Genomic DNA, 22,473 nt, shown 5'->3' with positions numbered 1-22,473 from the left:
GCCGGCCTACACCACAGCCACAGCAACGCCAAATCGAGCCACATCTGTGGCCCATACCACAGCTCATGGCAATGCCGGATCCTTAACCCACTGATCGAGGCCAGGGATTGAACCAGCAACCTCATGGTTCCTAGTTGGATTCATTAACCACTGCACCATGAGGGGAACTCTGGAAAAATAACTTTGTAGTCTAGGGCTAAAAAAGTCTTAAGACCATTTTTTCCAATCATGTTTTTATTCATGAAAAAACAGTAACATTTATCAAAGTAGATAGAACTGCTTTGAAAATCACAATATTACATGTAAGGACAAACAGGTATACCTCCTGCTTCACTTCGTAGTTCCTCTTCTTTTCCTAGGCAAAGAAAATTCAAAGACTCTAGATAGTTTTTTTCCTAGTACATTGCAAATTTAGCTCTTTTCTTACCATAAATAATATGTATATGATGATATTGTCCCCTAGCTCATCAAAACTATTATCTAATTCAGTAATACAAAATTTGACACAAATTCAAAGAAACTAAATGTTTTTCTCTCAGTGATAACGTTCTAGGCAGGATATGAACCTAGAACAAAAAGGTGAAAACTGTGGCACAGCGGGTTAGGGATCCGGTGTTGTCTCTGCAGTGGCTCAGGTTGCTGCTGGGGCACAGGTTCGATCCCCGGCCCGGTGCCATGGGTTAAAGGATCCAGGGTTGCCACTCCTGTGGCTCAGAGTCAACCCCTGGCCCCGGGAACTTCCATGTACTGCAGGTGTGGCAAAACAAAACAAAACAAAGCAAAACACCCTGGTAACATATTTGCCTGCTCCACCTTTCTTGTTTTTGGACTTTATCCTAGGCCTTCACTTCTTGAGAATTTTCAAAAATTGAAGTATTCTTGATTTGTAATGTTTCAGGGGTATAGCAAAGTGATGAATATTCTTTTTAAGATTCTTTTCCATTAGAGGTTATTGCAAGATATTGAATGTAGTTCCCTGTGCTGTACAATAAATACATCCTGTTGTTTATTTTATATATAGTAGAATGTATTTGTTAATCTCAAATTCCTAATTTATCCCTCCCCCTACTTCTTGGACATTTTATTCCAAGACTGTTGCTAGTGCACAACAGAAGAAAATAATATTGCAATGCATCATGTTTACTAACACGGTGACTTTGGCTTTTTTTTCCTTTTTTGTTTATGTATAGCTGACATACAATGTTATGCTTTAGCTATCTGTAACTTTGCTTTTTAACTTTTAGAATCCAAATGACAATTATTCCTTGCAAAGTCATTGTCTTAGAAACTATTTTTATGGGAAATCATAACTCACTTCATTGAAATTAAGACAGAAAATTTGTCCTCAAAGAAAACTCATTTGTCTGCTAAGACCAGGATTCCAGAGATTCAAAGAAATTAGAGGTGGAAAAATCAATTAGAGGTAATCACCAGCTTGTCAGAATGGATTGCCTTCTACAAAATGTATTCCAGTTCTTTGTCCAGGTTCATTTTTAAATGAATCAAGGGATGGAGCACTGGTTATATCCTTTTGAAGTCTTTCCTTTTATATAATTGAACTTACCAAGAATCTCTTTTTTTTTTCTCATATCTAACCTCCATGTTAGTTATTTATTCTGTGCTGCTTCTTTTAATTACATTTCTTCTTTCTATACCAATTCCTCTTCTCCTCTTCAATTCTGTTTTTATACTCTCAGATATTTATAAGGAGCTAGGCTTTGTTTAGCTTAATGACAAAGGTTACTTATATTACTAATCTCACGTCAAAGAGATTGTTAGGTCTTTTTCTCCATTTTCTCTTTTTCTCGACTGTGTTTCTCTCTGACACTCTCCTCCCTCCCTCCTTTCCTTCCTTTATTTACTTTTTGTATCCCAGGCAATGGAGTGCTTAAAAGTGGAAGGTGCTTGGCAGGAATAAGTATGGAAAGATGATACATTCCTTGCTTGATCAAGGAGATTATCAATTCCTTTGCAAATTAGCAATATAGTTCTTGTCTATCTCTGATATGAGAGAAGCATTTTTCTCTGTTAATGATTTCTGATTCTTTTATAACCTCTTCTGTGGTTCAACATTCTTTACTTCAAATTTCCCCTTTCTATTTAATTATGTTTATATAAATTTAAAATTCAGTATTTTTCCAGATTGGATGGTATTATTTACGTTATGCCCTTTGAACAGGAAAGTGATGGTTTTCTTCCAAGATTTAAATTCTTGCCCTTATCTGTGCAGATGATTAATAGTGAGACATCAGGGACACTGGTATTCTGGACTCAAATTTCTACTATCTGAAGATAAGCAAAACAAGGATTTTTGGAAGGGGAGAGGATATCACGTAGCCAGGGGAGGAGATTGCCCTGAGCATAAGAACATAAATTCTTTGCAGCCAGAGCCAGTTCAATAAAATGCCAGCGTCTGAGTAGCAACTCTTTGGTGACCTGGGGAAAAAGGCAGAGACAAAGAATGTGATGAATTTTACTATGTGCTTTTGTGCTCGTAAATTGAGTTTCTATCAATTCCTGTATAAAGCCCATCCATTATCATTGTTCAAGAACCATGGAATAAGTGTTTATAAAATTTACTGTATATATTTATGTATATTTATTAAATATATATATTTATATTTTCATACATAGGGTTTTTTTTGCCTTATCCATGACATGTGGAAATTCCTTAGCCAGGGGTCAAAGCTCAGCCACAGCAGCCACCCAAGCTGCTGCAGTGACAATGCCACATCCTTAACCTGCTGTCCCACAATTTAATATCATAAATTAAATATATTTTAATGTAAAAATTTATAGAAGAATTTAATTAGCTTTCTCCTTTTACTAGAAAGCTGTTAGGGCTTAACACCTCCCCCCACCCACGCAAAAAAAAACCCAACTACTTGTGGTGGAATTCCCTAGAAAAAGGACCATGTACTACCTTTCAGAGTCATAATATCTCATTAGTTAAGAACATAAGCTCTGGAACAAGACTGACTAGCTCAAATTCTGCCTGTCTTTTAAAAGCCGTGTGATCTTGTTAAAGTAACTTAACTCCTCCCTGCCTGTTTTCTGTGTTATAAAATGGTAATAGAGCCTGAGAAAAAATTGATATATAAATTGAGAATAAACCAAATTAAAACTGTAAAGTGCTTTGTACTGTACCTTAACAAAAGCTACTTTCCCTTTTCTCTTTTCTTCATTCATTAAACAGATATTTATCAAGTGTCTTCTATGTGATACAGTTGCAAATAGGAATTCACAGTATAGCAACAAAAAATGGGATTCAACATTTTACTGTATGTATGGGGTGCTACAAAAATGTGTCATGCTCTGGAATCAAGAAGTGAGCTATTCTCTGTTACGGAACCAAACTTGGGTTCCTTCACCTGGTGTCTGTCACTTGGCACAGCAAAGCCAATTTACTGACTCCAGTTGAGATGAAGGAGAGTACAGTGTTAATTTCTAGGGCGCCAAGCAAGGCATATGAGTGCCTTATGCTCAGAAGACGAGAACTCCTTAATGGCTTTTAGGGAGAGGATTCTAAGGGCAGCATTGAGGATGAGGGCTGCAGAGTGTATGACTTTTTTCTAATTGGTTGGTGAGGTAATAGGGCGATGTTTCAGGAATCTTAATCATCAACCTTCTGGTTCCAACCAGTCTGGGGTCTGCATACTTTTGGTCCACATGTGGGCCCCATCCTCCATCTGGGTGTGCGTGGGGGGTCTTAGTTCCTGCAGAACTTTAAGACTGTCAGATTTTTATGTGTCTGCCTTGAGGAGGAACTAGGATTTATTGCTGAATTACAGTTATTACTTTGCTAGCTTTACTGCTTTTCCTTTGTTTCTGCATTCTCTCACTTCTCTAGTAACTAACTGCTTGTGTCTGCTCTTTGGGAAGGCCTACGAGACTGAGGCTTTTTTCTACAAACAAGAAGGGGGAGGTTCCCATTTTGCCACAGCAGAAACGAATCCAACTAGGAACCATGAAATTGCGGGTTCAATCCCTGGCCTTGCTCAGTGGATTAAAGATCTGGTGTTGCTGTGAGCTGTGGTGTAGGTTGCAGACACAGCTCACATCTGGCATTGCTGTGGCTGTGGTATAGGCCGGCAGCAACAGCTACAATTAGACCCCTAGTCTGGGAACCTCCATATGCCATGGGTGTGGCCCTAAAAAGACAAAAAGACAAAAAAAGAAAAAAGAGAAAAAGAAAGAGGGGGAGTTCCCATTGTGGCTCAGTGGAAATAAATCTGACTAGTATCCATGAGGACGCAGGTTTGATCCCTGGCCTTACTCAGTGGGTTAAGGATCCAGCATTGCCATGAGCTGTGGTGTAGGTTGCAGATGTGGCTTGGATCTGGCGTTGCTGCAGCTCTGATTTGACCCCTAGCCTGGGAATCTCCATATGCTGTGAGTGCGGCTCTAAAAAGACAAAGAAAAAGAAAGAGGGGACACACAGAGGGGCTTTTTTTTTTTTCTTTTTTTTTTTTTTTTAATGGGGAGGGCCCTGCAGAGTCCTGCTGAGTTAAATAAACTGTGAGGCAGAATCAGGGAGGAATCTTGGCCTTTGAAGCATGAGTATGATTTTGCAAAGTGGACAAGGCAAATGTGTAAAGCAGGGAGTATATTCCAGGCAAAGTGAACAGCATAAACAAAGGCACAAAAGCATGGAAGTCCATAATGTTTGCCACGAGGGATCAAGCATGGGTAAGGCATCAAGAGATGAAAGAGTGGCGGAGGGGATAACACTGTCTTTCCGTCTTTGGTGAATCCTCTGTTGTCTAAGTCTGGGGTGTGTGGAAGGGCCCTATTTCCCAGTGGGGAATCTGAAGAGAGGTAAGCAATCCCTTTCTCTGCCTTCTGGTGGCTGAGGCATGGGCATGTGCCCTTGGATATTTCCACCTGTCAACTTGAACAGGAAGAATATGATGCTAATATGTTGCTGAGGTCTAGGAATAGTGGCCACAGCAAGTGGTCAGTGGTGTGGGGCCATTGGTGACATAGTGTGCCATGGTCTGGTCTGTGTTATTTGCTGCCAGTCTTCCATAGATCCTGACCCTTTTATAAACCAATTCTCCATCTATATGTTGATGCAGTGGGCTACTTGAGAACCATCCTGTAATTTTTTTTTTTTTTTTTTTTTGGCTTGCCTGTGGCATACAAAATTCCTAGGCCAGGTCAGACCTGTGCCACAGCAGTGACCTGCGCCATAGTAGTGACAACACTGGATCCTTAACCTGCTACACCACCAGGGAACTCCTGTAGTTTTTTTTTCTGGATAAATTAACTAGAGAGAGTTCCTTTTGCGGTTTTTTTTTTTTTTTTTTTTTTTTCCTTTTCCTAGAAGTTCCCAGGCTAGGGGTTGAATCAGAGCTGCAGCTGCAGGTATACGCCACACCCACAACAGCACCAGATCTGAGCTGCATCTATGACCTATGCCCCAGCTTGTGGCAACACCAGATCTTTAATCCACTGAACTAGGCCAGGGATTGAACACATATATTCACAGAGACAATGTTGGGTTCTTAACCCACTGAGCCACAGTGGGAACTCCCAAGAGGGCTCCTTTTGTTTGCAACCAAGAAGTGCCTCAAACAGTAAAAAATTTCATCCTTTGGTTTGTTTTCTGTGATTCTTAAATTTTGTTCAGTGAGGAGTTTCCATTGTGGCTCATCAGAAACAAATCTGACTAGTGTCCATGAGGATGCAGGTTCAATCTCTGGCCTTGCTCAGTGGGCTAAGGATCCAGCGTTGCCACGAGCTGTAAGTCAAAGATGAGGCACGGATCTGGCATTGCTGTGGCTGTGGTGTAGGCCAGCAGGTATAGCTCCGATTCAACCCCTAGCCTGGGAACCTCCATATGCCTCAGGTGTGGCCCTAAAAAAAAAAAAACGACCAAAAACTTTTTTTGTTCAATGAATATCAATTACCTCTGTAATAAAACACTTTTTATTTAATGTAAAGTCAAATTAAATGCAAAATATAAAAAATTTTGAAAGTAAAAAAATTCAGTTAAAATGTATAAAGAGCCACAGAGTGACAAAAGGATAAAATGGATAAATATTAATTATAATAGTAATAATTTTAAGCGAATATATATTGAATGCTTACCTCTGAACGAGGCACATTATTATGAACTTTGTGTGCATTATCTCAGTATATACTTTCAGCAACACTAAGTGTACGTGCTATGACTATCAGTCTTCTCAGATGAAGAAACTGAGGTTAAGAAAAAGTCACTCTCCCCAAACCACCAGCAGCATTGTGGTACAGCCAGGATTTAAACCTTGGTAGCCTGAGTACAGCACCTACACTCTTTAATCTAGGGCATCCTGGAGGAGCTGGTCACCACCTTTTCCTAGGAGAGGTGACTAAGCTTTTGTACTGGAAGTAATCAGGAAGACTAAGTAGGGTTTTGCCAGATAAAGAAGACATCAAAGCATCATTTCAGCCTGACAAGGGTGTGTGCAAGGGCAGAGACAAGAAAGGCCATTACCCGTTCCAAGAGTGCTTCATGGAGCATTGGCTGTTGATGCAGGGGGTATAGAGGTGGGGGGGTTGGGGTGGGGGAGGAGTAGCTGAGAGGGAAATTGGTGGTAGCTGAGTCCAAATGGAGGTTAGAAATGGAATGAGTGAGTTCCCACTGTGGCACAGATCAGTGCCATCTCTGGAGTGTTGGGATGCAGGTTCAATTCCTAGCCCTGCACAGAGGGTTGAGGCATAGGTCTTGACTACGCTTTGGATCTGATCCTTGGCTCAGAGACTTCATATACTGCAGGAAAGCAAAGAATAATAATAATAATAATAATAACAATAATAATAATAATAATAAGGAAAGAAATGGAATGGGGAGGTGGTTATGTGGATCCTTAGGTTTAATAGCTTTTATCCTTAAGCAACTGGAAGTCATTCGTAGTTTTAAAGGAGGGGAGTGACATCACCAGCATCTTTTTTTAGAAGGCTCCCTCCGGCAGCAGCATGAAGGAAGTGCTTGGATTGGGAGTGATGACTGTCCCCAAGGTCAGTTAGCAGGATACTGAAACAGTGCATGAGGGCAGTGGGAGTGGGATAGAGAGGAGGGCCCAGATTTGAGAAACATCCCTGAGGTGGAAGCAAATGGGGCTTGATGACTAATTTTATGGGGGTGGTTTAGGAGGAAGGAAGGCTTGAAGATGACTGAGATTTCCAGTTTGGAAACCTGAGTAATTGGTGATGCCATTAACTGAAATAGGAGTGGAAGGAAGGAAATCTCTGTGAGGCCGACCAGAAGATTTACATGTGCTATTTCATTTCACCCCAAACAAATCGATGATGAAAAGATTAAGATGCCCATTTTCTAGATAAGAAAATCAAGGTTCAGCGAGGTCATATAACTTGTCCAAGGTCACAGAGATGGTAAATAAAAGAGTTGGGATGTGAAATAAGGTTTTATTCCATAGCCTCTATCTATCTATCTATCTATCTATCTATCTATCTATCTACTATCTTTTCTTTCTTCCTTCCTTCCCTCCTTCCTTCCTTTTTTTCTTTATTTCTTCTTCTTTTTTTCTTTTTGCCTTTTTAAGGCTGTACCTGAAGCATATGGAGGTTTCCAGGCTAGGGCTCAAATCAGAGCTGTAGCTGCTGGCCTACACCACAGCTACAGTAACGCAAGATCCGAGCTATGTCTTTGACCTACACCACAGCTCATGGCAATGCTGGATCCTTAACCCACTGAGTGAGGCCAGGGATGGAACCTGTGTCCTCATGGATACTAGTCGGATTCGTTTCTGCTGAGCCACAACAGGAACGCCCATAGCCTATAATCTTTCCATGATAGTATTCTACACTTTGATAATAATTTTTGTTTGGAAGAATAGGACTAAGGCTCAGGGGACAGCTAGATGGAGCTAGAAACATTGTTCTTCTTAGAGTAGGAATGGTGAAGAATGAGGAGCAATTAAAACCTTCCTTTATTGGATAAAGGCCCAGAGCAGCACTGGCCAATAAAATTTTCTGCAGTGATGGAAGTATTTTACACTTGCACTGTCCAATACTGTGGCCATTAGCCCATGTGGATTTGAGCCCTTGAAATTGGGTTAATATGACCGAGGAATTAAAATTTTAATTAATATAAATTAAATAACCCTATGTGGCTAGTGACCACTATATTGGATAGTTTTAAGACCAGAGGAAATGGCCAGACATGGAGACAGTGCATCAGACAGCAGGCCTTGCTGGTAACTTCCCAAATCACTAGGTATTTGATCACCTGCCTTACATTTGTGGGTAAGATTGATCCTAAGTTCGGAGACTACAATTCCTTAGTTGGGAAGGGGTTCTTCCCTAGTGCAGACAACAAAGTAATTTTACCAAATCTTATCTTTGGAAGGAAAGTAAGTACAATACTCCACTACCTTTCTTACATGAGACAAAAATCACAATCATTTTCTCTGTATTTACACTCTTCAGTAGAGAGTGTTATTTAAGAGTGCAAGCTCCAGGAAACCCCTGGGTTCACATCCAGGTTGGGCCACTGAATCGGTTTGTTGTGCCTTGAGCTAGTTACTTCACATTCTCAAGTGTCACTTTTACTATAGCAATAGTACCTAACCCAGGGAAATTGTGAGGATTTAGTTAAATAGCTAATTGACTTAGCTACTATCTGGCAGAGGCTGAGTACTCAATAAAGGTTGGCTATTCTAGTACCTTATTGTGATGGGTTTGTACTTTGCACCTCTGTTTTGACATTTATTTGACTCTATTTTTTGCCTAAGTGAAGGTATTTTCCCAGATCTCTAAATGTCAGAACATTCCAAAAAAGGAAAAAGAAAAGAAACACACATTCATCAAGAGAAAAAAGGTAGATTCTGAAAACTCCTTAGTGTAGGTATGAGTTTTGCAGTTATTTTGTATTTCAGTTTGATTTTCCTTTTGCTAAAGCATTTCAGATCAGTACAGCAGAAATTCATAACCCTGCTCTTTTGTCGTGATCATTACAATTCCCTTGGTTTAACCTCAGTTTCTGTATCACATGATCAAGGAAAAATACTAGAAACTCTAAATACTGACTCAAAAGGGTTGCTTTTATTATTATTATTATTATTATTATTACTACTACTCAAATGAGTTTACCAGACTCAAAAGATTGGTTGATGTCTGGAAGTTCTGAAGAATTTCATACCACTGTAATTGAAATATTTAATGCTGTAGTCTTTGAGTATCTTAGAAGTAGTTGGATAGGTTGTATGGTGGCTGGATAGATCAAGGACTATTTAAAAACTAGTGACTTCAGAAGTAGAAACAAGTAATAGGATCTCTTTTGTTGCCACCGATTTTGTACTTTGTAATTTTCGGACTGAAAAGACAGCATCGTACTATATAGTCTTGCACTTTGTGTAGCGTTTGTGCAAATAACAAGTATATTTTTTCATTAGATTGGAATGTCAAGAAATCTGTGTTCAAGTGCCAGTTCTGCTGAATTATTAAGTAAGGAAGTCATTTAACCACTTTGGGCCACAGAGAGCCTCTGTGTAACACTTAAGAGTTGACCCAGACTTGATTCTAGAACGATCTCCTAAGTATTCTTCCAACTGAAATTATTTGAATCCGCCTTTTCGTTCTCCCTTTGGTCTTAAAGGACTTGGGTGATTTTTACTTCCATGCTTTATAAACAGGCTCTTGGAATATTTCATTTCCTTGGAAAATAATTCATAGGTGAATCAGCATGAGGGGAAAAAAACAAAACCCACTCACGATAAGATATCAAAAGTGCGTGAGGTGGTGAGACAAGAAATGATTTTTCTTTGTAAACCGAAATGCTGAGGTATAGAGAAACCAATGATGTATAAAATGAGTTAGCAGTGTAAGGCTCTATGCAGCAGAGCGAGCGTGCTGTACACACGGAGCACGTCCGGGATGTGGGTGTGTTTCGGGGTGTCAGGGAGTCCTCTCCATACGGCCTGGAAACCGCTATTACTCTAAACGTTCCTTCCTGGGAGCGAGAAAATGTGTGTTGGAGGCGGTTGAAGGAAGCAGGCAGAGGAAGGTTACAAGCTTCCCCACTCCCGACCCCCGCCCACCTTCTGGAAATACATAATTAAGGGAATTTCCTGCTGCAGCCACGACACGTTCGGTGGCCGTTTCCACGTCACTATTAGGGCAGCCGGGAATTTTGCTTTTCCTGGCGATGAATTCCCTACTCTTTCCGCGCGTCCCCTGCGGGACGCCGAATGCCGCCCTCCGCCCCAGGCGAAGTTGGACGGCGAGGAGGCTCGGAAGCCGGGCGCGGGCGGGGGGGCCGCGGCCGAGGGGAGGGCGCAGGAGCGTTTCCTGCGTGAGCGCGGCCGCCGGACCCGGTTCCGGAAGGCTGATTGCATCAGGTGTGGAGCGGGGCGCCTCCTTGGCCCAACCTGGCGGCCACTGCGCCTGCGCGCCCCGCCCCGCCCCGCCCCGCCGCCAAGGACTCCACCGCGGGTTTTCCTCCGGGTCGGGAAGAGATGGATCTCGTAGGGCGGGCGCGGTGTACAGCCCCGGGACCCCGGAGTGAACGGGTGGCAGGGCCAGACTCCTGGGGAACCATGGGAAGCTGTGGGGTCCGAGAGAATAGAGTACCTGCGAAAAGGGGACCTGCCTTCAAGGCTGGTACCAGGGCCGGTCTCTGCTGCTGAGGGGCGGGGGCGGACTTGGGCTAATTTCCTTTCCTCTCTAGGCCTGAAGGGCATAGGCTTGAACTTGAAGGCTTTCCAGTTCAGAGCCTGAGTTTTCCCAAAGTGGGTTAAACTGCGGCCCCCGAATGTCTCGTCCACGGGCTGCATAGATAGATCTTGGAGTGCAGCGATACAGCACCAAGGCTGAGCACTTTCATGGATTTGTAGGGATTCCTCAGTGGCAGTATTGTTTTTCTGTTGGAAAGGAGTGACGTTATTGTTGGCCTCTAGGTTGGTCTCAGAGAAACTGTTCATGGGAGAAGTTTGGTGCAAACGTCAGAAACCCCTCCTCCACAAGGCATCTTTCTCCCACCACTCATTCCTTCCGACCCCACTCTAGTCTGCGCTCAGGGTCCCATTATACACCCTTCTGCACACACCTGGTAGATTTCCCCCCTGGCGCTCCTCATGTTTGAAGGGACATTTCGGGGGGATTCTTTAATGGATGCCTGTCCACCTCGCTGTGCACTAAGCTCTATGAAAGCTGGGGTCTGGGCTTTTTTATTCACTGCCGTCCCCAGGCTAACTATAAGATCTTGTGGGTACTCAATAGATTCATGATGCCAAAGGAGAAAATAATGCCATCCCCAACCGCATAGAGTCCTCTTGCGAAGAATAGGGACTTTCCGGGTGTGAGTTTGCTGTTTGCAGAAGGACTGCACTCCGGAGGTTTGGGGAAGAGGGTGAGTTAGGAGGAGCCATTATTTAATAGCTACTATTAAATTACTTTTAGCAAAATCCATCTGAAAAAGATAGTAGGTGAGGCTGTGTGTTTGTGTAGTAGAGCAAGAGGTCTCAAAGTATGGCCCTCAGACCAGCAGCACCAGCATCATCTGGGAAGTTGTTAGATGTACAGATGCTTCGGCAGTACCACAGACCTACCCATTCAGAGACTGTCCAGCAGTCTGTGATTCCATAAATCCTCCAGGCGATTGGGATGCAGGGTCAAGTTTGATATCCACTGCATTGATGAAGAGCAACCCTAATGATGCTTTGGGGATGCTATTCACAGTGCCTGGGGCAGGCACTGATGACTATTTACTGAGTATCCATTATTAGAACCTTGCTTCTCTAAATTCGAACTATATTTAATATTCCTGGAAGTGAAGAAGAAATTATGCTTTCCCCTCCTGCAGGTATGTTTCTTCCTTGAGGTGATGCTGCTGTGATTTTCACATCAAGGAATGGTGTGTGTGTGTGGGGGGCATATGCCTGGGGTTCTAGATAAGGAGGCAGAAGGAAGGTCTCGCCTACATGTTGCAGCTGGATGGGCGTGGGCAGCTCTCATCTGAGGACATTTTCCTCAGATAAGGGAATGCAGGCATGTGGGAGAAAAGACTAGACAGGGATAATGTTACCCAACTTCCTTTTGCTGCAGACAGACGCCGAGCCATATGGAGGGGATACCAGGCTGCGTCGCATTGGGTCTCTGGCCTGCACTGCTTCTCTGCCATCTTCTCAGATGGTCAGGGGACCAGGCGTTCGCGATGCCCGGAAGCTTCTGCCTGCAGGGGTCGCACTAGGCGCGCGGCCCGCCCCCTCCTTCCCGGCCCCCGCCCCCGGCCCCGCCTTTCTCGGGATCGGCCCCCGGCGGGTCCGGCCCCTCCAGCCTCTCCGCGCAGCCGCCGCCAAAGCCTGGAGAAGTGGAATCTCGCCGGCGCAGCTCCCTGAGCGGGACTCGCGGAGCGGCACTGGGCATGCTCAGTTGCCGGAGCCCGTCTTGGTCTCAAGTAGGAAGCTCGTGCGCTGCACCCGCAGCTGATCGTGGCGCTCCGGGCAGGGCGAGACTGGAGCAGAGCTGCCGGGTGCCGGAGCCGAGGAGAGCGCCGCGCGCACCACCGGTGAGCCCCGCTTTCTTCCTTGCTTTTGCTCTGGACTCCTGGGCGGCCCGGGAGTGCTGGCGGGAGACCTGGGCAGCGGCAGCGGCGTGCGGCAAGTAGCCCGGGCGGCTGCTCCTCTCCTCCCGGCCCCCGAGGTCTGCGCGGCTGCTGCCGTCTGCCCGCTCAGCCGCAGCCACAGCTGCAGCAGCTGCCACGCATCTGCAGCGGGCGTCCGCTGCGGAGTCCCGTGCGCCCTGCGCCCGCGCCGCAGGGCCGGGTGGCACGGTGACTGCGGGCTCACTCCTTGACTCCATCACTCCCGCTTCTCGGCGCCCCCTTTCCCTCCGCAGCCGGGGGCTTGGCAGGGCCTGGGCGGGGAGACAGGATTGGAGGGGCTGCGCCGGGGTGGGGGCTGCGGAAGGGAAAAGTGAGGGTGGGCGCCGGCGGGGAAGAGCGCACACCCCCTTGCCCTGGCACTGGCCTCCGCTGTGCGGCTGGGCTCTTCCTCCCCGGGCGGCAGTGCGCTCCTGCGGGGGAGTTGAAGACCCGGCTGGCTTTTCTAGGGGTTCAGAGCTTAGCCGCTGCAAGATCAAGGGGGAAAAGTTCATTTCCCCTTCGGAGGCAGGGAGCGTTTTAACTAGAAAATGGCTGTGCGAAGGGGACCGAATCAGGAATCCCCTCTGCTGCCCGCCGGGCGGAATGGAGGGTTGAACGCTAGAAATGACATTTGTGCGATGAAAACATTGCTGGGCGGAGGGAGGGATGCGGAGTCCCACAGAAACAATGAAAGGTGATCTTGACGTCGGCTGAGAGATCTAGAACCGAGAGGTCGGGGACGAAGAGCCAAGGGGGCTTGGGACTTGAATTTAAACAAATAGTAAATTGGAGAAATCAGATCTAGAGTTGTGGCCGATTTGTAGTCAAGTTCTGCGCAGTTTAGAGCCACAACTGTTACAGAGGGTTTGTGATGGATTGAGTGGCCGGGGAGGGCCAACGTTAAGAGGAGAATAAGGTCAGTGTTGGAAGCTCAGACAAGACTGGGCACAGTGTTGTTTAAGAAGTTCCTCAGTCACTGCCTTTACCTTGCACCTGATAGGTAAACTACTTAAGGGGTTACCATAACATGATGCCAGCAGTGGTGGTTGAATCCCAGGAAATGAGGAAACTTTGTGAGGTTGGCGTTGGTTTGTCATGTGTTTTAATATTTCACTGATTTAAAAAAAGCAAACAGTGGCATCCTGATCCATTGTTCTGAATTTGGGTCTCTTAAGTCTTTTTTTTTTTTTTTTTTTTTTTCCTTGTCGTGGATTTAGATTTCAAATCTTGTCCTCAAATGGCCATGATAATTAAGAATCTCTGAATTCCTGTAGCTGGGCTTTCAGGAAGGGGGATTTCTTTGTGAATTTAGGTAGCTGCTTTGTTATGTTTTCAGCTTGTAGCTTGAAAGCAGGATTTGTTCAGCAGTTGTTTATCGGAACTCACAGAGTCCTCGAAATGGCTCTGTTTTGAAAGGATGACATTTGTTCAAAGGATGAGGAACCGCCACACAGGGGAAATGCTGGGAGAACACAGGTGGCGGTAGAGTACAATGGGCTGGGAGTCAGAACACCTGGGGAAGCAGATGCACGATTTCTGTAGCTGTGCTTTGGTCATGGGATTACTCGAAAAATCACTCAGGGTCTTCACAGGCTGGGGTTGGTCTGGATATTTGCTCAGAGCTTTTGAGAAAGGACTCTAAAGTTGAGATCTTTCTCAGGGAAGGTGTTTACTTCTACTTTTATTCTCTCTTGAAAAGGATACTTTTAAGTAAATAATTCACCTGTAAGGAGCCAGCGCAATTCCATTCAATGAAACTTTTATAAAGTGGTAGAGGAAAAACTCCATGAGCTAAAGTGTAAAAGGCTGGCTTTTTTAACTGGAGTAATAAGAATGCTTAATCCAGCACCTTAGACTCTTCTGCCATGCTACCAGGTTAGTAATAAGAATACTGACTGCAAAATCATTTAGGAGAAGACTGCTAAATTGTGCAAGAATCCATGTGTACAAATACTGTGAAACAGTTACTCTTTTTTTTTTTTTTTCTTTTTACAGCCACACCTGTGGCATATGGAAGGTCCTAGACTTGGGGTTGAATGGGAGCTGCAGTTGCTGGCCTATACCACAGCCATGGCAACACCGGCTCCGAGCCATATCTGGGAATTATGCCATAGCTTGTGGCAACAGCAGATCCTTAACCCACTGAGCAAGGCCAGGGAATGGACCCAAATCCTTGCAGAGACAATGTCAGGTCCTTAACCTGCTGGGCTGCAGTGGGAACGCCTTTGTTTTGTTTTCTTCTTTTAATAGTGGCCTGTACTCATGGCATATGGAAGTTTCTGGGCCAGAGATTGACCCTGACCCATGCTGCAGCTGTGGATCCTTTAACACACCGCCAGGCTGGGGATTGAACGTCTGCCTCCAAAGAGACCTGAGCCACCACAGATTCTTAACCCACTGTGCCGTGACAGAAACTCCAAATAGTTATTACTCTTTTTATGTCATGTTTCAACTTTCTGATGACTATTTTCTTTTCTTGCTGCCAGAGAAGCAACGAAAAGCATCCATTTTTTTTTTCTTTTCAATAACAGCTGGAATTAATACTGAAAGACTCACCATTGTCCTAGAACAGTGTTATGTTGATTACCCTGGTTTCGGGATGTCTAAGTGTCTTTTAAGAGAAATGGAATGTTGTCTCTCTTCACCGCCTACAGTTATACCTTTAAAATATTCAGTACCTGGGGTTCCCCTTGTGGCTCAGCGTGTCATGAACCCAGCATAGTGTCCGTGAGGATGTGGATTCATCCCTGCCTTGCTCAGTGGGTTATGGATCCACTGTTGCCTCAAGCTGTGGCGTAGGTCACGGATGCGGCTCAGATCTGGTGTTGCTGGGGCTGTGGCGTAGGCCAGCAGCTGCAGCTCTGATTAGACCCCTAGCCTGGGAATTTCCATGTGCCACAGGAGCAGTCGTAAAAAGAAAAAAAAAAAATGCAAGCTTTGTCCTATGCACCGTAAATTTTTCCAGGTGCACAGGGACAAGACTTTTAGGAAAGTATTGTAAATGTGCTGCCAGAGTGAGCACTAGGAAGGTGTTGTAGGAAGGTATTACTGGTTATGCGGGTGGCACTTATTTTCCTATCCCAAGTTAAGGCAGCTAGCATTTGTTCAGTACTTACTATGCGTCAAGCCTGATATTTAGCTTCTTGCATATACTATCTTATGTGTTGGTATCTTTGACATAAATGTCAGCTTCCCAAGAAAATCCCTCTGAGGAGGTGGATAGTCCTTTGCTGGCACAGCAGTAGAACTTTTTATTTATTTATTTATTTATTTTTTAGGGCAGTACCTGCAGCACATGGAAGGTCCCAGGCGAGGGGTCTAATCAGAGCTACAGCTGCTGGCCACAGCAACACCGGATCTGAGCCACATCTGCAACCTACACCACAGCTCACGGCAACACCAGATCCTCAACCCACTGCCAGGGATCGAACCCGCAACCTCATGGTTCCTAGTTGGATTGTTTCCACTGTGCCACAATGGGAACTCCAGCCATAGAACTTTTAAGTTTTCTCTTTTATGAGACTGTCTTCAACTGGTTTCATTATTATTCAATAAGAATTCTCTTGTAAAACATATTTAACTTGTTATTTAGAATATGATTTGATTGGAACAGCATGTCTTAACTGATTTGAATGTTTTTAAGATGCTTCCATCCAGATTTAAAAACTATTTTATGTTTTTTATGTTCATTTATTTTCAACAATGTTGTACTACCAACAAATTAGTTTAAATGTAAATTTAATTTAAATGTAAAGATAAGCCCAGCTTACCCATTTTAATTTTATGTTACTAGTGCATATTCTGCATGTTGATATGTGTTGATGGCATTTCTTTCAGTTGAAATGGTTTGTCAGAGGCAGAGTGATGTACTTTCCATGGTAGAGGGTCTGGTGGGATTTGGTGAAAAGACCGCCAACCAGGGCCTCCCAAGACTTGCTCTGTGGACCAGCATTGTTCACTACTTAAATTTACTCTGTGACCTTGGGACCCACTTCTTTGGGTCTCAGTTTTTCCATCTGTAAAATGAGGACTTTGCAGTAGAATGCACCCTCTGGGTGTCTGTTGGGCCTTCAGGTCCCCACCTAGGGGCTGTGTTGCAGCTGCTTGAAAAGGGCAACCATATGTAGAGCCTTAGATGAAGCTGATTTTGTCTTTCATTAAGTCTGGCCTGCCCTGCTTTGTGCATTGCCCTTCCTTTTTTGGCCATTTCCTATATCCCTGTTAGTTTTTGTCAAAGAATGGCTGTCATAAAATTAACGCCTTGTGACGCTGCCAAGTTTAGGTAGGTCATAAGGTCCTGATAAGAATTGGATAGAGGGCTTTAGTTATTTGAAGCTGTTTGATAGCATCTTCTCAGGAGAGACTGCTCTTGGGCGTGCAGGTAATCCAGGGACTCTCTGAGGCTGGGGAGGAGGGTGTCCTGTGTCCTGGCTGCTGGGGCCACCCACGTGAAATTTTGGCAAGCTTTTCCCATGTCCCTGTCCTCGCTCTTCAGCTCTTGATCAGACTTGCAGGCCTTGGTCTCTGGAATAAAAATTATCACGATCATTTCATGCTGGCACCATCACTGTATTGAGCAGGTGCCCATGATTCGCCGCTGTAGTAGCAGGAGTGATGGCTGTGGGAATGCGCCTACAGGAACTTTTTTCTTTTTTTTTTCTTTCTGGCAAGCTGTGATGAGGGGGCAGACAGTAAAGGAAACCTATCATATTTGGCATTTGTATGGTACCTTGCTTTTAAGAGACTCACAAAACTCAGTTTTACTAACCTTTAAGAAAGCAGGTGAAGAGAAGCCAGAGTTGTTATCGGCACTTAAAGAAAGTGAGAATAGGAGTTCCCGTCATGGCATCAGTGCTAACAAACCTGACTAGTATCCATGAGGATGGGGGTTCGATCCCTGGCCTCGATTAATGGGTCCAGGATCTGGTGTTGCCATGGCTGTGGTGTAGGCCAGCAGCTGTAGCTCTTATTCGACCCCTAGCCTGGGAACTTCCATATACCTCAGGTGCAGCCCTAAAAAAAAACAGCGATAATAAATACACAGTAAGACTAGTGCGTCTGATCATGACTAGGCGCCGGGGTTGCTGGGCCCCTGGGAGGAGTGGGGCAGAAACTTCAAACAGCAGATTGGAGCTGAAAGAGAAGAAGGATATGGAGGCTAGAGAGTCGAGCTATGACAACCTGGCAAGAAGAAGCCTTGATTGGTTTAAAGGTATTAGAGGCTGTTGGGTGCAGATTTACAGGAGAGCTTCTCTTTCCACATAATCTTTTTTTCTGTAGTATTTGCATCTTACCTCGTCTTCTAAGCACTGAATAAATGTTAGGACAGGTATTATTTTTATAACAGGATAAAAGTCACAATGTGTCATGTATTGGTATATAAAGTATGTGGATTCATGTGGACAGTGAGGGAAAAAGAACATGGAAAAAAAGAATGATATGGAATTATGGATTAAGGTATTTCTTTATTGTCTGTTAATGATTTGGTAGTTGTTGTAAATGAAGTGACCCATTCTGTCCATTGCCTTTTGTGGAAATCTTGCAACATTTTGTCTGCCAGGTAGTCGCTGAGGTTTTTGAAGTGTAGCTCTCCTGGAAAGTATGCTTCAGGAATGCTTCAAGGAGGAGGCAGAGTGATTTTGTTTTGTTTTATTTTGTTTTGTTTTCCTTTCAAGTTGACTGAAAAGAATGCCCTTTTGGAACTGAGCTAGAAGTATGGGCTCAGGAGGACGAGGTTGGGGAGAAACAGCAGCGTTCCAGAGGGGGACATGCTGCTGTTGAAGATGGGAAGGTTGGCATTACCTGTGGTCTGGAATTAGCATTTCTGAAATCCCTGCCCTGTGAATCAGAGCTTAGTTTCTACACAATTTAGAAGTTACTGAGTGTCTCCTGTGTGCAAATCACAGCGCTGGGGCTGTTGTCTGTTGGAGCGGTTTCCACTATCCTTATCCGAGTGATCAAGATGACCACGTAGTGACTATTTCATAGGTATCTTCAAATTAGATGTGTCTGGAGTTCCCGTTGTGGCGAAGTGGTTAACGAGTCTGACTAGGAACCAACCATGAGGTTGCGGGTTCGATCCCTGGCCTTACTCAGTGAGTTAAGGATCTGGCATTGCCTTGAGCTGTGGTGTAGGTCGCAGACAGGGCTCGGATCTGGTGTGGTTGTGGCTGTGGCTGTGGTGTAGGCAGCTTAGCTCTGATTGGACTGCTAGCCTGGGAACCTCCATATGCCGCAGGTGTGGCCCTAGAAAAGGCAAAAAGACAAAAAAAAAATTAGATGTGTCCTTTTCTCTGAGATGATCCCATTCTGACATGGGGGCAAGGTTTCTTTTATGCATTGATAGGAATATTTTTATTTGGCAGCTTAATGGCCCATGAACTTGACAAGTCTGGGAATCTGGGCCTGAGATGTAGGAAGCTCAGCCCTCAGGATCTAGTTGAAGAGTGGAGGCCAGGCCACACTGGAGCTTGTGGGTGGGCTCCTGGGGCCTCTGGACCTTCCAGGAATGTGGAGTCACTGGTACAGACCCAAGGTCCCAGGAGCTGAGAAGAAACTAATTTTGAAAGTGCTCCGGGAGCCAGCAAGTACTTTTGAATGATAGCTCAAGAATGACAGGGAAAGGGCCAGGATGAAAGATGAGGTTCTGAGAGAGCAGGAAGGACAAACGACTGAAGTGGGAATTTTAGCGAGCAGGGTCTCAGAATGACAGATCTCGATGTTTGTTTCTTTGCATGCTGGCCTCTTTCTGCCAAAGCAGCATGCTTTAGCAATTCAGGATTGGTGATTCTAGGAAATGCGGATGGCAATACAGCCAGAGAACTGAGAGGTGAGTTTGGAGCCCTGCAGTATCATGCCCTTCAGGGTGAGCCTTCATAAATTGCTAGAGGAAATTTAAGAATAATTTGCTCATGGAACTGGTATTATTTACCTTTCGTTTGAGTTGCTGTTGGGGGTGGGAGGAGAGAAAAAACAGTATTTTTGACTTTTAAATAGTAGCTTAAGAAAATAGATAATTATTTTGAAATAATACTTTATTTTATTTTTTTTTTAGTGCTGCACCAGCAGCATGTGCAAGTTCCCAGGCTAGGAAGCTATTGACGCTATAGCTGCCTGCCTACGTCACAGCTACAGAAACGCAGGATCCGAGCCGTGTCTGCGACCTACATCGTAGCTCATGGCAACACCAGATTTTTTTTTTTGTCTTTTTGCTGTTTCTTGGGCTGCTCCCGAGGCATATGGAGGTTCCCAGGCTAGGGGTCGAATCGGAGCTGCAGCCACCGGCCTACGCCAGAGCCACAGCAACTCGGGATCCGAGCCGCGTCTGCAACCTACACCACAGCTCACGGCAACGCCGGATCGTTAACCCACTGAGCAAGGGCAGGGACCGAACCCACAACCTCATGGTTCCTAGTCGGATTCGTTAACCACTGCGCCACGACAGGAACTCCTGAAATAATACTTTAAAATGTGCCTAATAATGTCTAGATCTCACTGGTCATAATAATGTGTTACTAATATTGTGGAACTCTTTGTGCAGAGAGCTTTATAGCTGTTACCTTATTTAATTCTTATAAAACACGGGTGCTACTCCCATTGTAGAGATAAGGACACTGAGGTCCTTTTCGATCAGGGCTACACGGTGAATAGTAATGCTTGCCTTGCAACTGCAGCCTACATAGAAGAGTCGATGGCTTGCTGAGAAACTGACAGGGAGAAGAAATAACGTTTATTTTTAAATTTTATTTTATTTTACTTTATTTTTTTGCTTTTTAGGGCCATACCTGCAGCATATGGAGGTTCCCAGGCTAGGGGTCCAGTCGGCGCTACAGCTGCCGGCCTACACCACAGCCACACTGAGCCACATCTGCGACCTACACCACAGCTCACGGCAATGCCAGATCCTTAGCCCACTGAGTGAGGCCAGAGATCGAACCCCCAACCTCATGGTTCCTAGTCAGATTTGTTTCCACTACGCCACAAGGGGAACTCCGAAATAACGTTTATTAATTAAGGTCCAGCTCTGCCTGGTGCTGTAAACATTTCACTTCCTCTTTTGGGGTACCTCCTTCTTTTTTTCCCCTTTTAAAAGGTAAGGACACTATGCTGCAGAAACATTAAATGGCTTGCCCAGTCCCTAAACAAAGCCTGTGTTCTTTTATTGTTTTGTTTGTTTGAAGGGGCTAACATTCTCTTTTTTTCTTTTTAGGGCCACACTCCAGCATATGGTGGTTCCCAGGCTAGGGGTCTTATTGTAGCTGCAGTTGTCAGCCTACACCACAGCTGAAGCAACGCAGGATCCATGCCGCGTCTGCAACCTACACCACAGCTCACGGTAACGCCAGATCATTAACCCACTGAGCAAGGGCAGGGACCGAACCCGCAACCTCATGGTTCCTAGTCGGATTCGTTAACCACTGCACCATGACGGGAACTCCAAGGGGCCAACATTCTTGATTTCAAGCTTATTAAGTTCTTTTTCTTACATTTAAGAAATTAATGTATGGAGTTCCAGTGTGGCACAATGGGATCAGTGGTGTCTCTGGTCGTATTGCACCACACTGGAGTGCTGGGACACAGGTTCAATCCCCGGCCCGGCACAGGGGGTTAAGGATCCAGTGTTGAAACTGCGGTGTAGATCACAGCTGTGGCTTGGATCTGATCCCTGGCCCTGGGAACACCATACACGGCAGGGTAGCCCCCACCCTCATTGATGTGTAAATTACATATAATAAAATGCACAACTCTTAAGTGTTTAGTTCAGTGGTTTGACAGTTTTGTATACTTGATACTGACAACCCAAAGAAAAATGTAAAATATTCTCATCATCTTAGAAAAATCTTTTATGTCCTTCTCTGATAAATTCTGCCACTTCCAGGAAAAACTGCTTTCTGATTTCTATCCCCATAATTTAGTACTTCCTGTTCTTCAAAGCCTGTATTCTTCTTTCTACCACAACATGAAGCTTTCCTAGATTCAGCATTTGGGGAAAGGCTGGGGAAAATTTCACCTTTCTTCCATTTTCAAAATTCCATTAAGCTAAACTTGCATCCTTAGTGATGGAGCCATTGTCTCCAGGTTATGCCCCCTCCCTCTTGTGCATTTCTTTCTTCTGAACACAAATTGAGTATTAGGAAATGGCAAATAAATTTCTAAATAAGTCTGAGGGTGGCTGTGTTGAATCTCTCTGGGCACATTCCAGTCTAGGATATTTCTACTGTAAATAAAATATACCGGAATCTGACTAGAAGTTGCCTGCCAATCATGAGGCAGTGTTGGGGTGACAGAGGCCTCTGATGTTTGGGGAAAAAAGCAAAAACTTCTGACGCTAAAGAGCTTGAGTTTGGAGAATCCAGGATGACTGAGCTCTGAGCATCGCCTCAGCATGCTTTGGGCTAAGAATTGCCCCTTGTTTTTGTTTCTCTGGTTCCTTTTTGTCCATGGGTTTTATTTTTCCGCTGTTTCCACCTCTTGATTCTAGGACGTCAGATAGCTTTGCCCTTCATCTTTTTTTCTCCCCCCAGGGACCCAACTTTATACACTTAATGAACCTTCCCCCTAGAGGCCTGAGAAATATATTTATGGTTTTCCGTAGCTCTGTCTATTTTGGGAATGGTGAGAAAATGGGAAGCAGGTCAGGGGAGATGTTACATTACTTCCTGTCACAGTTCTTTTCTCTATAAGGTTCATGCAGGATTGAGAGGCAGGTGGTGCTGCCTGCCTAGTATCTCTTCCCTCCACGCCCACCAGCTCCACCCCCAAGTTAGGCCCCCGCTATTTCCAAAATACCCTGGAATTGGGTCACAACATTATCTGCCTGCTGGAAGTTATTTCTAAAAATCAAAGCAGGAGTTCCCATGTGGTTCGGCAGGTTAAGGACCTGGCAT

At 44.7% G+C, this 22,473-nt stretch overlaps 2 protein-coding genes across 51 annotated transcripts in view; one reads left to right on the top strand and one right to left on the bottom strand.

The window, feature by feature from the left end:
• Window positions 1–12,307: 12,307 nt before the first annotated feature.
• LOC146400404 (uncharacterized) lies at window positions 12,308–20,036 on the bottom strand. The gene is made up of 2 exons (XM_084971936.1): window positions 19,868–20,036; window positions 12,308–15,234 (listed from the first exon to the last, which is right to left on the bottom strand). Exon 2 carries the CDS (start codon window positions 13,096–13,098, stop codon window positions 12,397–12,399), a length of 702 nt encoding a protein of 233 aa, XP_084828062.1. The 5' UTR covers window positions 13,099–15,234; window positions 19,868–20,036; the 3' UTR covers window positions 12,308–12,396.
• The window catches only part of APBB2 (amyloid beta precursor protein binding family B member 2), a 380,374-nt gene continuing 370,246 nt past the window's right edge, over window positions 12,346–22,473 (top strand). For all 50 annotated transcript variants that reach the window (XM_084971889.1, XM_084971870.1, XM_084971863.1 and 47 more), the window contains exon 1: window positions 12,346–12,511. The gene's annotated coding sequence lies outside the window, so the exon portion shown is untranslated. The remainder of the gene's footprint in view (window positions 12,512–22,473) is intronic.

The sequence above is a fragment of the Sus scrofa genome, chromosome 8 (genome assembly GCF_054392235.1).
Source record: "Sus scrofa isolate SSC_HxYL_T2T_F1_AM1 chromosome 8, Sscrofa_HxYL_maternal_Yorkshire_Landrace_v2.0, whole genome shotgun sequence".
In the NCBI taxonomy this organism is placed as follows: domain Eukaryota; kingdom Metazoa; phylum Chordata; class Mammalia; order Artiodactyla; family Suidae; genus Sus; species Sus scrofa.
The sequence above is the reverse complement of the archived record's forward strand: the minus strand, read 5'-3'. Positions and strand labels throughout refer to the sequence as shown.

What these genes read in the sequence shown, in the direction of transcription:
- LOC146400404 (XM_084971936.1), bottom strand. Translation starts at nt 13,098, where the DNA reads ATGAACTTTTCCCCCTTGATCTTGCAGCGGCTAAGCTCTGAACCCCTA.